The sequence below is a fragment of the Urocampus carinirostris genome, chromosome 19 (assembly GCF_059441175.1).
Source record: "Urocampus carinirostris isolate Australia breed hairy pipefish chromosome 19, RoL_Ucar_1.0, whole genome shotgun sequence".
Lineage (NCBI taxonomy): Eukaryota > Metazoa > Chordata > Actinopteri > Syngnathiformes > Syngnathidae > Urocampus > Urocampus carinirostris.
The window spans coordinates 3804756-3820937 of record NC_142367.1 but is presented as its reverse complement, the minus strand read 5'-3'; the positions used below and the strand labels follow the sequence as shown (position 1 = coordinate 3820937).

Sequence of the window (16182 nt, the reverse complement as noted above, 5' to 3'; positions counted from 1 at the left end):
TGCGTGTATACAAATTTTGCAGTGATTTTGTGATAAAACCTTTAGCGATGTTTTATTTTATCTTTTTTATTCGTATTTTTAATTGTCTATCAAAAATATACAGGCAAATTTATTTTAAAGTGGTCATTTTGTTCTAATATATACATGTATATTGTAAAATGTACATGTTTTTGTAACCAAATAGTTGATAACTTTTTACAATTGCTTGTATTTGTTTAAATATACAGTACGTTATTTATACTATGTTATGTTGACTTGATTAAATCTGTTGTTTCAGCTCCATGTGAAAAATATTTGAGTAACTTTTTTCCATCTTCACAATATTGCGGAGATTCCCCCAAAACTGTTTAAATGTGATGCTGAGATTATGATAAATGTGTTTGTAACATCTTGTCTTGATTACTAAAATGTATTGCTCTCTGGACTGCTGATGTATAGCATCAAGTGTTTGCAGCTACTTCAAAATGCTGCAGCAAGACTTGTGACTAGGACAAGAAAGTTTGAATACTGGTATACTGCCCCGTTTTTAGCTAAATTGCACTAGCTACATGTCCATTTAAGACTATAAGGTTCTGTCACTAAAATACAAAGCGTGCCTGGTCTTGCCTTTCTCATCTTTATGATTTAAGATTCAGACATAAGATTTGCAACGTCACTAGAGGCGTTTAAACCTAGAGTAAAGATATATCAATATTCTTTAGCTTGAAATTGATAAAGGTTATACTATTGTTTTCTCGTCTTTTACTGCAGCCTGGCTAGTGGCTGAGCCTAGATATTGCACATTGCATGCATTCAAAGCATGCCATCTGGACCCAAATGCATTGATAGACTGAGGTGGAAAGCTTTGATATAGCTGTCATGCACAATTTCAGTTATTACTTAAGTTTATTGTTGATATTGACTATTGGTGCCCACACAACACCTGCGTGATCATTCTGGATTACCTCGTGTGTAGCCCCTTCACAACAAATTTTCCTGGTGTTTTTGTACTTTTTTTCTGCCCTTATGTCGGAAGTACTTTGAGACTCGGAGGGCTATACAGATATATGTCACTTAACTTGAAGTTTGTGTACTTTTTTCTATTTGTCTCCCTATATTTTCCCTTTATTTCTATTAAGCGTTCTATAAAAAGTGTTCCGTAACGGGAGTAGCATTAAATTAGCCCGGCGTAACTAATATTTTGACTTGTGCCACTCCCATCAGTAAAAGCCAAACCTATTTTGGGTAATGCTGTAACAACAACAGTAGGATGAGTAACTTAGTAAGCATGTGCACACCTGCATCGGTATGCATACGGTCTCTGATCGCATCATCACCCGTCTTGCTCAAGTGGCCCAACCACCAGGACAGGAACAGGGAAGCACGCTGAGAGCAAATCAAGTATGCCTCATATTACATTTCTTCCAAAACAAAACTCTAGTATTCAGACAAGTTAACGAGTACGACATCGACCTGGAAGAAGATATGTTAGGAAAAAATATATACGCAACAAGACGGATCAAAACATAAAATCTGATGAGTTTAGGTGGGTCTTTTTGGAACTGCGGAGAGGAACAAAAATCAAATATAATGGGTTAGCTTTGTGTAGGTCTGTAATGCCCGGCAAACCTGAAAGCATTGTTTTAAATAAACCTGATGCATGGCAGTTGGGCAGGAGAGGGAGGGGATAGCCCATCAAATGTCTATACACAGAAGATACCTTGTATCCCCCTGAATTGCCTCAAAGAGCAGCCCCTTTCCTTTTTAAGGGGGGCAGCAAACAAGAATTTCAGGCAGCTTAAGTGCTTTCTGGAATCACTCACCATTCAACAGCACCATTCAAATTTTACTGCAACAATGTATTGTCCATATCGTAAAATTGTTCCAGTGGGTTTTTAAATATTTTTTTCTTTCTAGGGTGACATAAAAGGATGAATTTTATTCTACAATGCCGACATCCATTGTAATATTAACCGTTATGTTGTCATTTTTTAATGCAGTAATTTAAACTAATCCAGTATGGGTAGGAATCTTTAGGTGAAGCACAATTTAGTTCAGCAGAACAGGAGACTAAAAAGACGAAGATATTATTATATAAAGCACATTATATAATACAACAAGTGACAATAAGGGTCAGGAGTAGTAGCTCAGGATGTAAAGCGCTCTTTCCACATACTGTTTCCAAACTACAAATATGGACTATCTTGCTTCTATCCATGCCATCATTCTGTGTGTGATGTACAAACTCTTTTAAAAGGTGAAATGCTCTGAAGCTGAAGTCCCAGCAGAAAAAAAGTCTCCGATGTCTTCAACCCAAACCATAAATTCAAATTCTAAATACTAACCTAAACCATGACACAAAGGCAGAAACATTTAAAAAAAAAAATCAAGCACCTCCCCTCAACTTCCTTTCTGTGAATCTAGTACCGGAAAAAAAAAACATTTTCAAAAAACAGCTTCACATAAGTACAATCAAAAATTCTCAACCCAAATAAAACCCGTAACCATGAATCTTTCCCATTTACAAGTATTGTAAAATAGGGAATTCTATTTAGTTTAAAATTAAAAACTGGACGGTATGTTTCAATTATTAATGTTTTTTTTTATCCATTCTATGTGTAAAAACTGAGTCTGGGGATGCCATCCTACTTGCAACCATTTTTTCTTTTTCTAAAAACCTGGGTGCTGTAAAGGCAATCTACACATTTCCTTCATGCCTTTTAAATGTGTTGTCTAATGATTGTGTCGCACCCTTAATCCTATAATCACAAATGTATGCTGGTCTTATCAACAATCCATGTAGCACACCTAACTAGTCATTTTACTGAACAATGTTTACAAACAGACAATTCGGTATGGTTCCTCATTATTCATCAGCTTATTGTTGACTGTTATACATGAATGTACCACCAACCTATTATATCATTGCAGTTAAAAGTTTGCTTGACATAAGTGAAACCGCAGAGACGATTGTGTGTTTTCGAACTCACTATCCTTTAGAACTGTTTTACAGAAACAGTTCCTACCTTAAACAAGCCATCCAATGCAACTACAAGTTTAGAGAACATCAATCCACAACTTTCATCACAGAAGAACAACCCTGACCCCCAAACGCTCTGCAGTGATTCGCACAATTGATGCACACCTCGACATTAAGCGACATTTTTTAATGCCTGACACAAGCATTGTCGGCAAGCCCCAGTTTTGCCTCTTCTGCACAATGATGCCCAGCTCCCTTTTGTTCGTGTGTGCGCCGCACTTGTTTGTGTCCACACCGCTTCAGACCGCCGCATCTTTTGAATGGCAAAAATGCATTCAGCATCTTCTGAAAAGGTTCGATTCTTGAAAGTTCCTTGAAAAAGGGAGAAGACAACTCTTGGGAATAACAATGAGTATTGGTCGTAGGGAAGGAAATGTGATGACGCCCACAGAAGCCTGAATTAACACGTGACCACACTCGGCCAATAAACTTTAGAAAAGTGTCCCGAGGCAATAGCACTTAATATTTACATTTTTAACACCCGAAACACTTCAATTCTTTTTTTTTTTCTTAATTTGTTTTTGTTTCTCAATACTTTGCCCTTCTGATATTTTTTTCCAGATACGGGTATGGATAGTTTGGTACTGGGCTGCACAGAAAAGAAAATAAGTTCCATTATCTTTTTTAACTATTGTTGTTTTATTGAACCGGGACTTAAAGGTGGTACATCTGAATTAAAATCTGTGTGGTTCGCAGTTAACTGTCGGGCGGTGCAACTGTCAACTTTGTAAACAAGAATTCCCGCCCGCCAAAAATACAGTGAAGGACGGATCAAACCAAACCTTTGGGCTTGTAGCCAATCAGTATAGTGAATGGTCAACTATGTCATGCTAGAACGATAGGCAACACACTTGCTGCTATGGAAAAACTTTTTGCAACAGAGTTGGATAAAGAATGGATCCCTAAATAAAGAACACGACAGAAACCACAAAACACAAATTAGCGTTTTGTGTGGCTGGCTCATTCAGTGGGATCGTAATTTTAATTTTTTGGCACGCGGATCGGAGTGACGTTTTGCGTTAAATGTTACAATAGCGACCAGAGTGACTATTAGGACGTCCACCCCACTGATCAGCGGTCCCGGGTTCAGTTCCAGCTACCGGCCTCCTTGAGTGAAGTTTGCATGTTCCAAAAACATGGCTGGGATGGGCCCAGCACCAGAGAAGCCCTCTTTAGGGTAACCGATTAGGGAAAAAAATAATGATATTTTGGTTTAATATTACGAGGACATCTAAGGCTTACACTGCAAAGCTTAATGCTCAATTTCGATTTTTGAGTGAAATGTGATGTTTTTGTAAATTTGTTAACATTGCAAATCAAATGGGACTCGTATGCGATCTCATGTGACCTCAGCGTCTCCTGTGTGATCCCAAAAGTGTCCGTCATGCGCAGAAAAGGACATTGACGTCATACGCAATACGCTCAGTGTTTATGGAAGTTCACATGGATAGAAAGGGCGTAGATAGTATTGTGCGAGTGGAGGCCAAACACAATTGTCTTTAATTAAATCCAAAACCTCACTATCCCTCCATTGCATGCCCTCAGTGTTTTTGTCTGCGATGTTTGTTGAGTTCGATGCTTTCTCATGCTTCTCAATGGTGTGCATGTCGCAAAAATGCGCCTCGACCGCTGACACAATGGTCGCATTCCAAAATATCAATTATTGGATTTAGGACCACATCTAAATTTGGCGTGGGCCTGGTGTGAAAAAAAATCTGATTTGTGCCATTAAAACAGACTTTAACTGATCGGATACAGGTCCTGTCCCTGCAAATCCAAATTCCCTGCAGTGTTAACCTGGCCTAGATGTTCTACATGACCACACGGTCAATTTACAATCATTACTATTGTTAATGCTGTTATCATAATAAATGTTGTTACTATTCTACATAAAGCACAAACATGTTTAATGTTGCCCTTGGGCCGGGCCAGAAAAATATAGTCAGACAATTGAACCGTTTGCCAACAGTGGTCAGAATCATTCTATCACTGGAGCCAAATTATCATCCAACATCTACGTCCTGCCCCCGCCTAAGTCCCTGCCCCTCAAATTCTGTTGTGTTACCTCCCACTTGTAGCTGTGCCCCCACTCTACTCCTGCCCTCAGCCCAGTGCTAATTGCTAAATCTGTTGAACCATGTCAGAGCCAACAATGAGACACCTGGAGTTCTGTCAAAACAAGTTTCCCTGTGAAACAGCCCCGAGCGTTAATACAGTGGCACAGTGAGCCGCCCGGGCTGTTGTCACTCAACGTGCATGCTGGCTGTGGCAGTCGGCCAAAATTTGGACTACGGCAGAAGGAGGGGGAGACTTAGAGGGTTCAGTAGAAATTAAGTGTGCTGTACAGTTTCAGATATAGATTGGATTATTGATGCCACTTCTTAACCTAAACCCTAATTGATGTTGTATACGCAGCAAATAAAGCGTGATTACCACATTTTTTGATGCCTACTTAGCACCACGGTGGGAGTAAAATGGGTTCAAGTTGTAGATTGTGACATGTGACGCCCGTGACAAGACTTCCATCTGATTGGCTGTCATCTGATACTCCAGCCACGCCTTTCCACGGCAGGATGTAAAAACGTGTATTTTTTGTGACACCATTGCACACGCGGACAGACAGGCAGGCAGACACACCCAAATGCAATTGTGCCAGACCTCGTCAAACAAGTTTGAGCAAAGAAGTATCGCATGAGAACAAAGGCAGCCAAGATGACACGTAGGTAAACAAAAACCTCATATTAGGGCGGTCGTGGCTCAAGTAACGTCCATAACCAGAGAGTTGCTGGTTAAATTCCAGCAGTCCCCTCAGTCATATCTCTTTGTGTCTATTGGAAAGGCATTTCACACACCTTGCCTTCAGTACCAATGTGAGTTACACTGGTGCACGAAAGGTGGTGTTTGGACACACAAACACTACCACAACTCTAAACGTGATTGTGTAAGTAAATAAATATTGCATCCATTTTAGGTTTTTCGAGTGCCTAGACACGCACTATATGAAAAAAATGCATAATTATTTTCAGCAAGATTGTCTTGTACACATACTACTGTTGCAATAAAGTGTGGTTTTGTGTCTTTAAAGGGATGGTGTTATTTACTGTCAAGAGATTGTGCAAGGTCAATGAGTCTGATGAGCCAAACCATCCCAGGAGGAAGTCCCAAATCAAGCATCAGATCAAAAACCGCTATGTAATCTTATCGTGTGACAACTTGTGAAATATTTTATTGCTTTAATTCAATGACCAAAATACCAAAAGTTTTTTTCCCCATCTTCTTTCAATAATAATTTTGTTAACCGCTATGACCACTACCAGATCCTTGTAGATAGACATTTAATTTTGACATCATCAGTTTCTATGAGGAAGATCTTTGTGGGAGAAGGTAACTCTTACACTGAAGTAGAGTATGTATCAATCTACGTAGTGCCAAGTGTGTCACCGAAGGTGATAAAAAAAACATTTTGGCATTGCAGAAAAACTATGTAATTTTCCTTGTGTTGTTTCAAACTCAGTGAGTGACTCAGTTTAACTTCTAGCGTGACTTCATCCATACTGTACATATTTCAAAGATGCGTGGCTAATTAGGTACAATTACCTTCAAGTCCATTCATCTACATTTTGGCAGATTTTCAGTGTTCATTTTACCTCTGAAAAGTGGTGGGGCCCGGGGACTCGCATGCTAAAAAAATCTATGGGTCCCAACAGAGAAAAATTTAGTGTTATCGGGGTTGAAATTGTAAATCGGCGACAAGTATATAAATAAATATATAAATCTATATATTCATTCAGTTTTAATCATCACACTTACTTGGTAATACAAAACAGTTATCACTTCAGATTTTTCAGTTCACAAAAATATTGTACATTATACAAAATAATATTGCTGAAATATTAGTCTATATATTCATGGAGTTTTCATCACTTCAGATTTTTCAGTTCATATATTCTTCGTGGTTTGCTGTCCCGCCACAGTTCTAATGTCTTCTCAATGCCCAATTGCAGCAATGGAATTTCCATAGCTAATTTGTGGTTTTCATGTTGTTGCGCCGATCCAATGTGCTTTTCTGAAAGTTCGTATTGCGAAATGATTTATGCAATCCAGTTTTTTTGTCACGCTTCACAGAACATGTAGCCCCATTATCATCCTCCTCATAGCGTAACCAGGAAAATATTAGAGTCCATTTTGGCAGAACAGTCATTTTCTTGTTAGGAGTATTCTTTTGATTATTATCTTTCGTCGAATCGTTTGCTTCAAAACATGTGTTTTCCTTGCCTTTGCGGTCCTCTGAAGAATTTCTCAGCTGTTTTTCGTGCCGGAATTAATGCCGTTGTTACCACTTTCTGTATTATGTTTCGACTTATTATCGACACTGAAGAAATTACCAATTTTTTGTTGATTTGCACCTAATACCAACTGTTTTTTCGGAGGCGTACTTCTCTTTCACTCGACAACCACCAGAACAATGACGTCATCTCGAAGCAACGAGATCTCGTTTGCCGAGATCGGCGTGAGACCAAAACAACAATGGCGGATCTGCCTGATGAAAAGTTTGGAGTGCAGTAAATCTTTGTTGGAAAAAAAAAAGTAATCGGGTAATAATGACAATTTGGTGTCAAAAAATTTGTGTCCCGGGGACGCACGTTGATTTGACACAATGCGTCCCCAGCAAAAATGATGCGTCTAGGACGCAGGGACGCGGGCAAACGAGAACACTGGATTTTTGAAAGATTGATGCCTCCACAAGTGACACACAGTCCATGTTTTAATTGTCAAATTAACTGCATGACTATTTTTTTGCTTGCCTTTTTACAAACTCCATACTCCATCTACTAGTTATCATGGTAAAAAAGTCATAAAATTATTTTCCTCATTTACATGAAATAATACCGCCCCTAAAACTGGCTGATTTCAACAGAATCTGAAACAGTAAATTAGGTACTTTGTCATAGATGGTTTTACAAGATGTTAATGATCGTGCCAAAAAATATTGCATACAGCAATCTCATTCCAAAGTATGAGCAAGCTCAGCCGAGCCAGTTAAAATGAGGCAGAGAAATGTGAGAGAGAGAAATTAAAACACACAGAAAAATAATATCAAATAAAACTTAGTTTGGTTATGAGAAAAGCTGGCAAAGACCATAAGAAGCAAATCAACAAGAAAGGAGCAGCAACTGAGTAACAAAGAAAAACACAGATTAGCATTATCACCTTGATCCCAAGGCATCGTTAATTTATATTCTGGTTGAGTTGTTTTTAATCATCAATTAGCAGGTGTTAATTTATGTGATGTGGAATCAAACCAAAGAAATCTGGCATATTTTGGGGGAATTCAAAGGTCTCTCACCAAATGAAATTGGTGAAGGCTCAGATCTGACTGTCCAGGGAATTCCCAGCAGAAGGGCCCCTGAAAGGCAAAGATGGACGGTCCCAAGTCACACAATTATATGAGCTCTTCACGCAGAATCACACATACACACAAATGACATGAGCGAAAATTCAGGCAAAAGCAACACGTTCTCCCCATAAAAATCATGCATCGCCTTGTTTTCTGACTTATTGAAACGACGGGCTCATCTCTGCGGGCTTGACTTCTCCTGGGTGCATGTCGAAGTCGGTTATTAGAGGCTTTTACAGCCAGAAACCAAAAGAAAGCCTGCGCTGGTAGCTGGTTACGTCGCTGTCCGTACCGGCTGGCTCCTTGTTAGAACACCATTACACTCTTTAGTACATTCCAAACATTTTGCTTTATTTCTCAGAAGATAAAAAGAAGCTGCCACGTTCAGAACTTAATGGGTGTTTAAAAAAAAAATTGATAACTTTAAAAAAAAGCCCGTCCCTTTTAAAGTAGTGGAGGTGAAAAAAAGACTACTGGAAATTATTATTGGAAAATTAAGCAGGCTTTAAACAAATAAAGCCAAATAAGACTACAATAAATCCCAGAAAAAGAGTAATGTAAAACAAAGCAACTTTTATTTGTAGGGAATACTATTTTAAAGCCCTCAAATATTACTCCGGTTCCTTGTAAGAGCAGTGTAAATCACAGAAAAACTATTGCATTTGAAAATTGGGCTTTCATATCATGATACTGATCACATCTTTTTTTTCCTCTTGCATTTTAAAGACACATTTTTGCCCCTGAGTGGAAGTTGACAGAAGCACATGCTGCTTCAACCAGCCTGTAATGTCGGAACAAAGACGCATGGTGACAAAACTACTACATAGAATTTCACAAATATGAGGAACATAAAAAAAAAAAAAAATTGAAACGTCACAAAAAGAGGTAACCCAAACCAGAGGAGGCTAGTAACAGAGTATATCAACTCCATTACATTTACTTGAGTAAGTTTTGTGAAATTATGTACTTATAGAAGTATTTTTAAATCCTATACTTTTACTCGAGTAAATTTGTGGAGAAAATAACTATACTTTTACTCTGCTACATTGGGCAACATTGAAGTCGGTACTTTGTTACTTAATAAATCCCCTTCATGAAAGAACGCGTCTGTCCGTCTCCGCTGAGGCGCATTTATTTTTACGCAGAAACCCGCCAGGCTCAACGTAGCAGCCTTGTCACGTGGTCATATTCAACTTCAGTGGGAGAACATTGTTTACGGAAGAAACAGCTAGAAAATGTTGCTATGAAAACACAGCGGAGGAGGCGCACCCCTTGCCTCACATCAAAAGTATATTCCCCTTAAAAGGGTGACAGACACCAGCAACAATATGCAATGTTCCTTTTGTTCGAGGTTCATGGGCAAGCTTGTTGTTCTGCTTGGAGAGCCTGTTAAGATAAGTATTGGGGCTTTAATTGTGCTACATGTGCTTTATTTTTTTAATTTGATGTATGCTGTTTTTTAATTGTTTATTAAAGGCACTTGAATTTACATTGATTATTTTAATCTACTTTTTAATTAAATGTATTTTCTTGTTTGTTGGATGAACTTTGATAATTTCGGTTGTTTAAAAAATACGACGCTGCTACAGTTACAAAATATTTGGGTATTTTTTTCACCAAGTACTTTTATTTACTTTTATTCAAGAAAGTATAAGGATGACTAATTTTACTTCTACTTGAGTACTATTGTTCTGAAGTAACTTTTCTTTTACTTAAATTTTTGGCTACTCTACCCACCTCTGACCAAAACGCAGAACATTGTACGTAATCTGAGGTAGCCACACAATCCCCGAAATATAAACAACCATAGATATAGACACTTATTTTAATTTACTCTCAAAAACAAGTTAAAGCCTTTTGTAAATGAAGTCTTAAGGTATCTGACAATGTTCACAAAATAAAAAGACATCGCAAAATGTTCAGTTTTGCAAATGTTACAAAAGAATCTTTTAAAAAACGACATTGCAATGAAGGTTACAGTCTGAAGAAATCAGTCCGTCCACAGTATCAGGCTTTAATGCTGCTCATTAACGGGTCACTATGTTCCCACCTTTACTACTGAGGACCCTTTCAGAGGGAATGCTGGTTGCGGAGATACACGGATAGCGCTTTGCTAGCTAGCTGTTTTTTAGCTTAGGGTCAACGGTCACTGGCTTGGTGCTTGTTTAACATCAGCTAGCACTTGTTTGGGACTGAATTATTTTTCCTTCTGCATATTCTAGCAGTCCATAAAATGTGGAATAAGTTTGCCGTATTGCCAATCTTGTGGTCAAAGTTTGCAATGCACATCACCGCTGTTTTTTTTTTTTCTTAACACTCTTTTGTTTTAAGTGGGTATGTTGGGTGTTCATCATTTGTGTCTATCGCTCATTTTGACCATCTTGTGGTCTATTCTCTTTAACTCTGTGTGAGCCGCTCTACCATTATTCCTGCAGAAAGCTTGGTCGGACCTTGTCACTTTCTTCGTCTTCTGAATGTCAGTCTGGAAATTGCATTTTTATTGCATTAGTGCCCGGATTTTCTCCGTTCGGGTGATCTAATTACAGTTAAAATATTTGGACTTTTAACGAACGTTTTTTTCATTATTTATGTGATCAAAAAAATTTGACTATAATTATTGTTATTGTTTTATCGCCCAAGCCTACTTTTGGGGTTAATTTATACTGCTATTAAAGGCTAAACAAAAACTACTTTAAATCGTCAAATTACAAAATATCTATGTATATAGGTTGATCCATAACCAAATAGATCTTATTTTTGTGTGTGTGAGTAACTCATCTGGGTGGGTATGCAACAATTCCACCGATGCTGTCCTCAAGGGAAAGGATACCTTAGGACAAGTATCATAAAAGTGCACACCAGATCAGATGTGTGTTTGTGTTGTTCAGCAGTCAGCTACTGTTGAAAGTTTTCTTAGCTGACCCTCAGGGGGTTAAGTGCAAGTGCAAATAAAAGCCGGTGATCTCAGCGCAAAGAAAGCAACTTGTCGGATTGCTTCCAGGCACCCAGATTGGTCAGTAAACTAGAGGTCATGCTGCCTTTCCTCAGCAAAGTTCTCTGCCCTGTTCGCTGAAATCAATAGTATCTCTTTTTTATTGCAGTTTTATCGTGTGCAGATACACTTACATAGGGACATTGCTTCTTTGCATCTCTATTGACCAGTGTTTTTCAACCTTTTTTGAGCCAGGGCACATTTTTTTCACATTGAAAAAATTTCGCAGCACACCACTAACCAAAAATGTTGTAAAATGACGCTGAACAGTATGTTTAATTACAATATAATTTATAATACCCCCAGTTTTTACAGCACAGACACTTGACAATGACATATTTGCAGAAAATCATTCATAAATGTTTTATAAAATTTTAAATTTTAAAAAGTGACATTGGATAATTTATACCGGCACATCTGACGATCCCTCAAGGCACACTAGTGTGCCGCGGCACAGTGGTTGAAAATCACTGCTATAGACGACAATGTTTTATCCGAGCAATGACAACCGAGTCAACAAATCATGTGGTTCACTGTACTTTATTGTTATTGTAAATCTCACAAGTGAGAGGTAATGATTAAGTGATAAGTATAGGACAGGGGTCTCCAACCTTTTTCAAGGAGAGACCTACTATTTTGTTACTTATTAGCGCAAAGGGCACCCAGTTTGGTAAGCATTTCTAAAATAATTTATGTTTTAAATTACTACTTTTTTACTTTTGTTTACCAGGTTAATTATTGGATGTGGGGTTAAATAGACACAGTCAACCACAAAAAATAAAATCATTTGACTAGAAAATCACTAGAACTAGTGAGCTATTTTTAAAACAGATCGGCGGGAACCTCAGCTGTCATCAGGGGGGCACCTTGGTGACCGCCGGCACAACGTTGGAGGACCCTGGTCTAGAATGTATTTCTATAACTGAATAATTTTACAGATCTCGTTAGAAAAAAATCAGAATTTTAGCTTCTATTTTGGAGAGCAGTTGACTATATCAGTGCCTATTTTCTTTATGTGAATGAAAGTATTATTTTGCGTATTGTCAGTTTGAAAAATAAGGCCCGTTTGTGCTGATTCATCAAGTCATTGAAAAAAAATCTAGAGATTGATCAATTTAATGATACAGTCATTATCGTGCCCTGTTAACAGGTATCATGACCTAAACAACTGTGCATATTTGCAGGATTATTATGTGAACCAGGACAACCTCGATCCACTCATTCATTTTCTGTGCCGCTCAACCTCAGTGAGTCGCGGGGGAACCTTAACTTATTAATCTTATTTCACCATGAACAACCTTTGAAAGATATACAGCAGCGTTATTTTACGATAAATAATTTTAGAGAATTAACTGCTGACACTTTACACTGCCTTTTTCCTCACAAAACCATTAAGAAACATTCAAATTCATGGATTTTAATCTAAAAACTGCAGTCAGGAACCTTTTTGACCCAAAGAGCTATGAAAGCAAAATATTTTTACTTTTAATTTTTGAGAGGCACATATGTTTTAAGAAAAAGTTCAACAAAACCCGCTATCCAGACAAAATAAATTCTTCAGCACATTTTATTTCACTGTGACGTTTGCTTTGATAAAATCTATGCAATATAAAATATTATTGCCAGAGCCTGTTTTCCGTATCAACAAATGTACAACTTAAGTAACTGTGGGTGAGAGGCAAATTAAGATTGCTGAAGCTCATTTGAATTGTAATTTTTTTTCATAAATAATGGTTCCAAAACATAGTTATTTTGTTAAAATGTCATAAAATACTGCAACAGAGAAGGATATCGATGTATTTAGGGGAATGCGCTATGGGTGCAGCGATCCACACACTGTACTGTTTCCCCAATCAAATTGCTCAGGGTGCTTGGCTGTCGTTTTTAGGTGTTAATTGTTGTTTTGTGTGTTTTCATCATAAAGTGTCTCTAGAGTGAACACAGATTGTTTAATGGGTTTCCATATAAAGTATTCCTTAGAGATGTACAGCCTAAAGGTGTAACACCGTTAAGAGTAAACTGTAGTTAAAACTTTACATTATATATTCTGGACTAAACCATCAGTGTGCAATATTGCTTCAGCTTTGTTTACACCTAAGTGGACAAGTTACAGAGAAGATCACCATGGCCCGAATTTTAACTCCAAGCCAGATGTACTCATGAAGAAAGCCGTATCTGGCTCGCGAGCCATTCGTTCCGAACCCCTTCTCTACAACTTGGGAAAGTTATGATGTTAAAATTTTACAGTATTATGAGTGGCCGTTTCTTAACCAACACAAACTATGTGCGATATATATGGTTAATTTTTTTACAGCAAATGTTTCATTGTAGTGAAAGTAAGCAGCCAGGAACTTCACATACCAAATAATGTGTTGTAGGTTCAAACACCACTCAAAACCAATCAAAAGGTAAGAAACCATACATGATTTTAAAAATAGAGAGCAAAGGTGTGAAAAGCAGAAATTATTCTCAAGAAGTTGGTCCTAAGTGAACCTCTTCGTGGCAGGTCCTCAATGGAAAGTGTTCCATTATCGATCACCAGGACTCTTCTAGTCATTGTTGTCTTGCTGACAAAGTCGACATTGAGTGGATTGTCTGCGGAAACAAGAGGCTGTCCAGACAACAGCCCGAAGCCTGACAGGGCGTCTCGTGACATTGCATCCCCCTTCGCTAGTACTTGAGCAAACGTCTGCCAAGGATTACACAGAGCATAAAATTATGAGCAGTATGTGGACTTGGCCGCGTGAGGCCTTCGGTCCGCTGCTTGGGTGGTACCTGCTGACCACAGGGTAATTCATTAACAATCGTGAACAATTGTTGCAAGTCCAGGTGCCCTGGCCCATTCAGACCATAGGTAGCCCCCCTTTTGTCCTGACTGAAGAAGGAAACATAACAAAGAGAGTTTGATCTGGGGACTGTCTATTCACTGGATGACCTTAAGCAACTCTCACCGGACCATCTGGTCTCAATCAGAGTTAAAACATTTCCTAATGTGAAAGTGAAAGGTGCTAAAATGGTGGGCGGTCCTAAAGCCATAAAAATGTCCAGATTCCATTACTTCCTTTGCGCTAATTATGATACTCTCCAGGCGGGGGGAGGGGGAGTGGTGGGGGTTTATACCGACATGTTCCCTCCCCTGATTTCCTTTTCCCGGGGTCATTTTTCTTCTCTACCTTAAAGACACAATAATACACTCATGGCGGCACAGTAGGGGAATGGTTAACAATGCAGCCGTCCCTTGCTGCCAGTGAAAGCAGACAAAACAATGGAGTCGTTGTTGGCCTCTAGACATTGATGCTGTGCGCGTGAGTGCATGTACATGCTCCTGCCCCAATTCCAAAAGTGGCAAATTAAGCATCAACGGCAATCAGGACATGACAATGCATGTCCAAATTTCTTCCACCAATTATGTCATGATGCCCTCCCTCAGTAGAAGAGACCACCTCCTTGTTGTTTCATAAGCCATATTCCTTCTATGTAGAAATGGCCAAGTTGTTCAATTACACAGAATTGTTGATTACTACATGGCTGAAAGCAATGCTTACAAACCAGATTAAGTTGGCCTTTCAGCCTAAGGGCACTGCAGTAGCGGATCAAATCATTTTGTATAAGAATTATTTAGACCACATGTGTCAAACTCATGGCCCATGGGCCAAATGTTGCTTTAAATGTATGAGTGTCTAAAATAAATTGGGTCAAAAGAGTGCTTAGACAAAAAAAAAACTACATTTTCCACAGTGCCTGTTACCAACAACACCCACAACTAGACAACAGTATTTCCATATCAATGCCAAGTAGAAAAATCAATTATCCTAAAAATGTCCAATACTTATTTTATTATGTTTAGATTATAGTATGAATGTGTGGTGACAAATTTTCATGCAATTTTCATGTTTGTGACTTGAATAATACATTCAGAGTTACATTACCTGAACGATAGGTTACATCTATTTTGCATACCAATTACATTTAGTTAAAGGGAGAGACTAATATTGAATGCCGCCTAGTGTGCAAAAAACTTTCATCTAGTAAAAAAAAAAAAAAAAAAAAACCACTGATTTGAATAGGAAGTAAAACACATTACCTATCATACCAATGTTAATGTTTATTAAAAAAATGTAGGTCTAGAAATGTGTATTTCTTTTAAACCGGGGAATCCCCACTAGATAAGTGCCATGATTGTTTGGCATCCTGCCAAAACATTGTGCTGTTTATCACTGGTCCTCGCTCGTATGAGACAATACAGTGCCATCTAATGGTCAAATTTTAGAAATTGGGGCTTTAAATTTTGAAGTTACATCAGGACCTTTGATGTCCTCAGTGAAAATGAGTTTTACACCCGAATCAAGACTCTTAAACTAAAACTTTGAGTTTCCCAACAATTATTCAGTTCAAGAGAAGCCATTTCTAAGTTATATGTTCCGAATATATTTGAATGTGCGAACAATATATCTGTCAATATGCTTGACACAACATGTAAGTGTTTAAATAAAATGACAGTAATATGAAGCTTACAGTTATAGTTGCGGAAAGTTCTCTCTGATCTCTGTTTTTGTAGCTTGAAGTATGTTGTGCATGGATTTGTTCCACGTTTTAGCTATTTGTATTTTCCATTTAATATCCATTTTTCATTAAAACAGCAGCCTCCCAGAATTTGGTCTGATGGTTATCGTGATTTGCTACTCAAATTATTTTTTAAGTGGTTGACTAACCTTACATCCAATAATTAACCTGGTAAACCAGAGTAAAAAATTAGTAATGGAAACATTTTAT

The 16182-nt window shown here is 38.0% G+C and overlaps 1 protein-coding gene across 18 annotated transcripts in view; it reads right to left on the bottom strand.

Moving 5' to 3' along the window:
• tcf7l2 (transcription factor 7 like 2) overlaps positions 1-16182 on the bottom strand; it is a 163662-nt gene that overhangs the window by 92689 nt on the left and 54791 nt on the right. For 12 of the 18 annotated variants that reach the window (XM_088323944.1, XM_088323945.1, XM_088323952.1 and 9 more), the window contains exon 5: positions 8367-8426. The exons of the other annotated variants lie outside the window; for them this stretch is intronic. In XM_088323944.1, coding sequence (XP_088180070.1) covers positions 8367-8426 — 60 coding nt within the window. The remainder of the gene's footprint in view (positions 1-8366; positions 8427-16182) is intronic. 18 annotated transcript variants of the gene reach the window in all.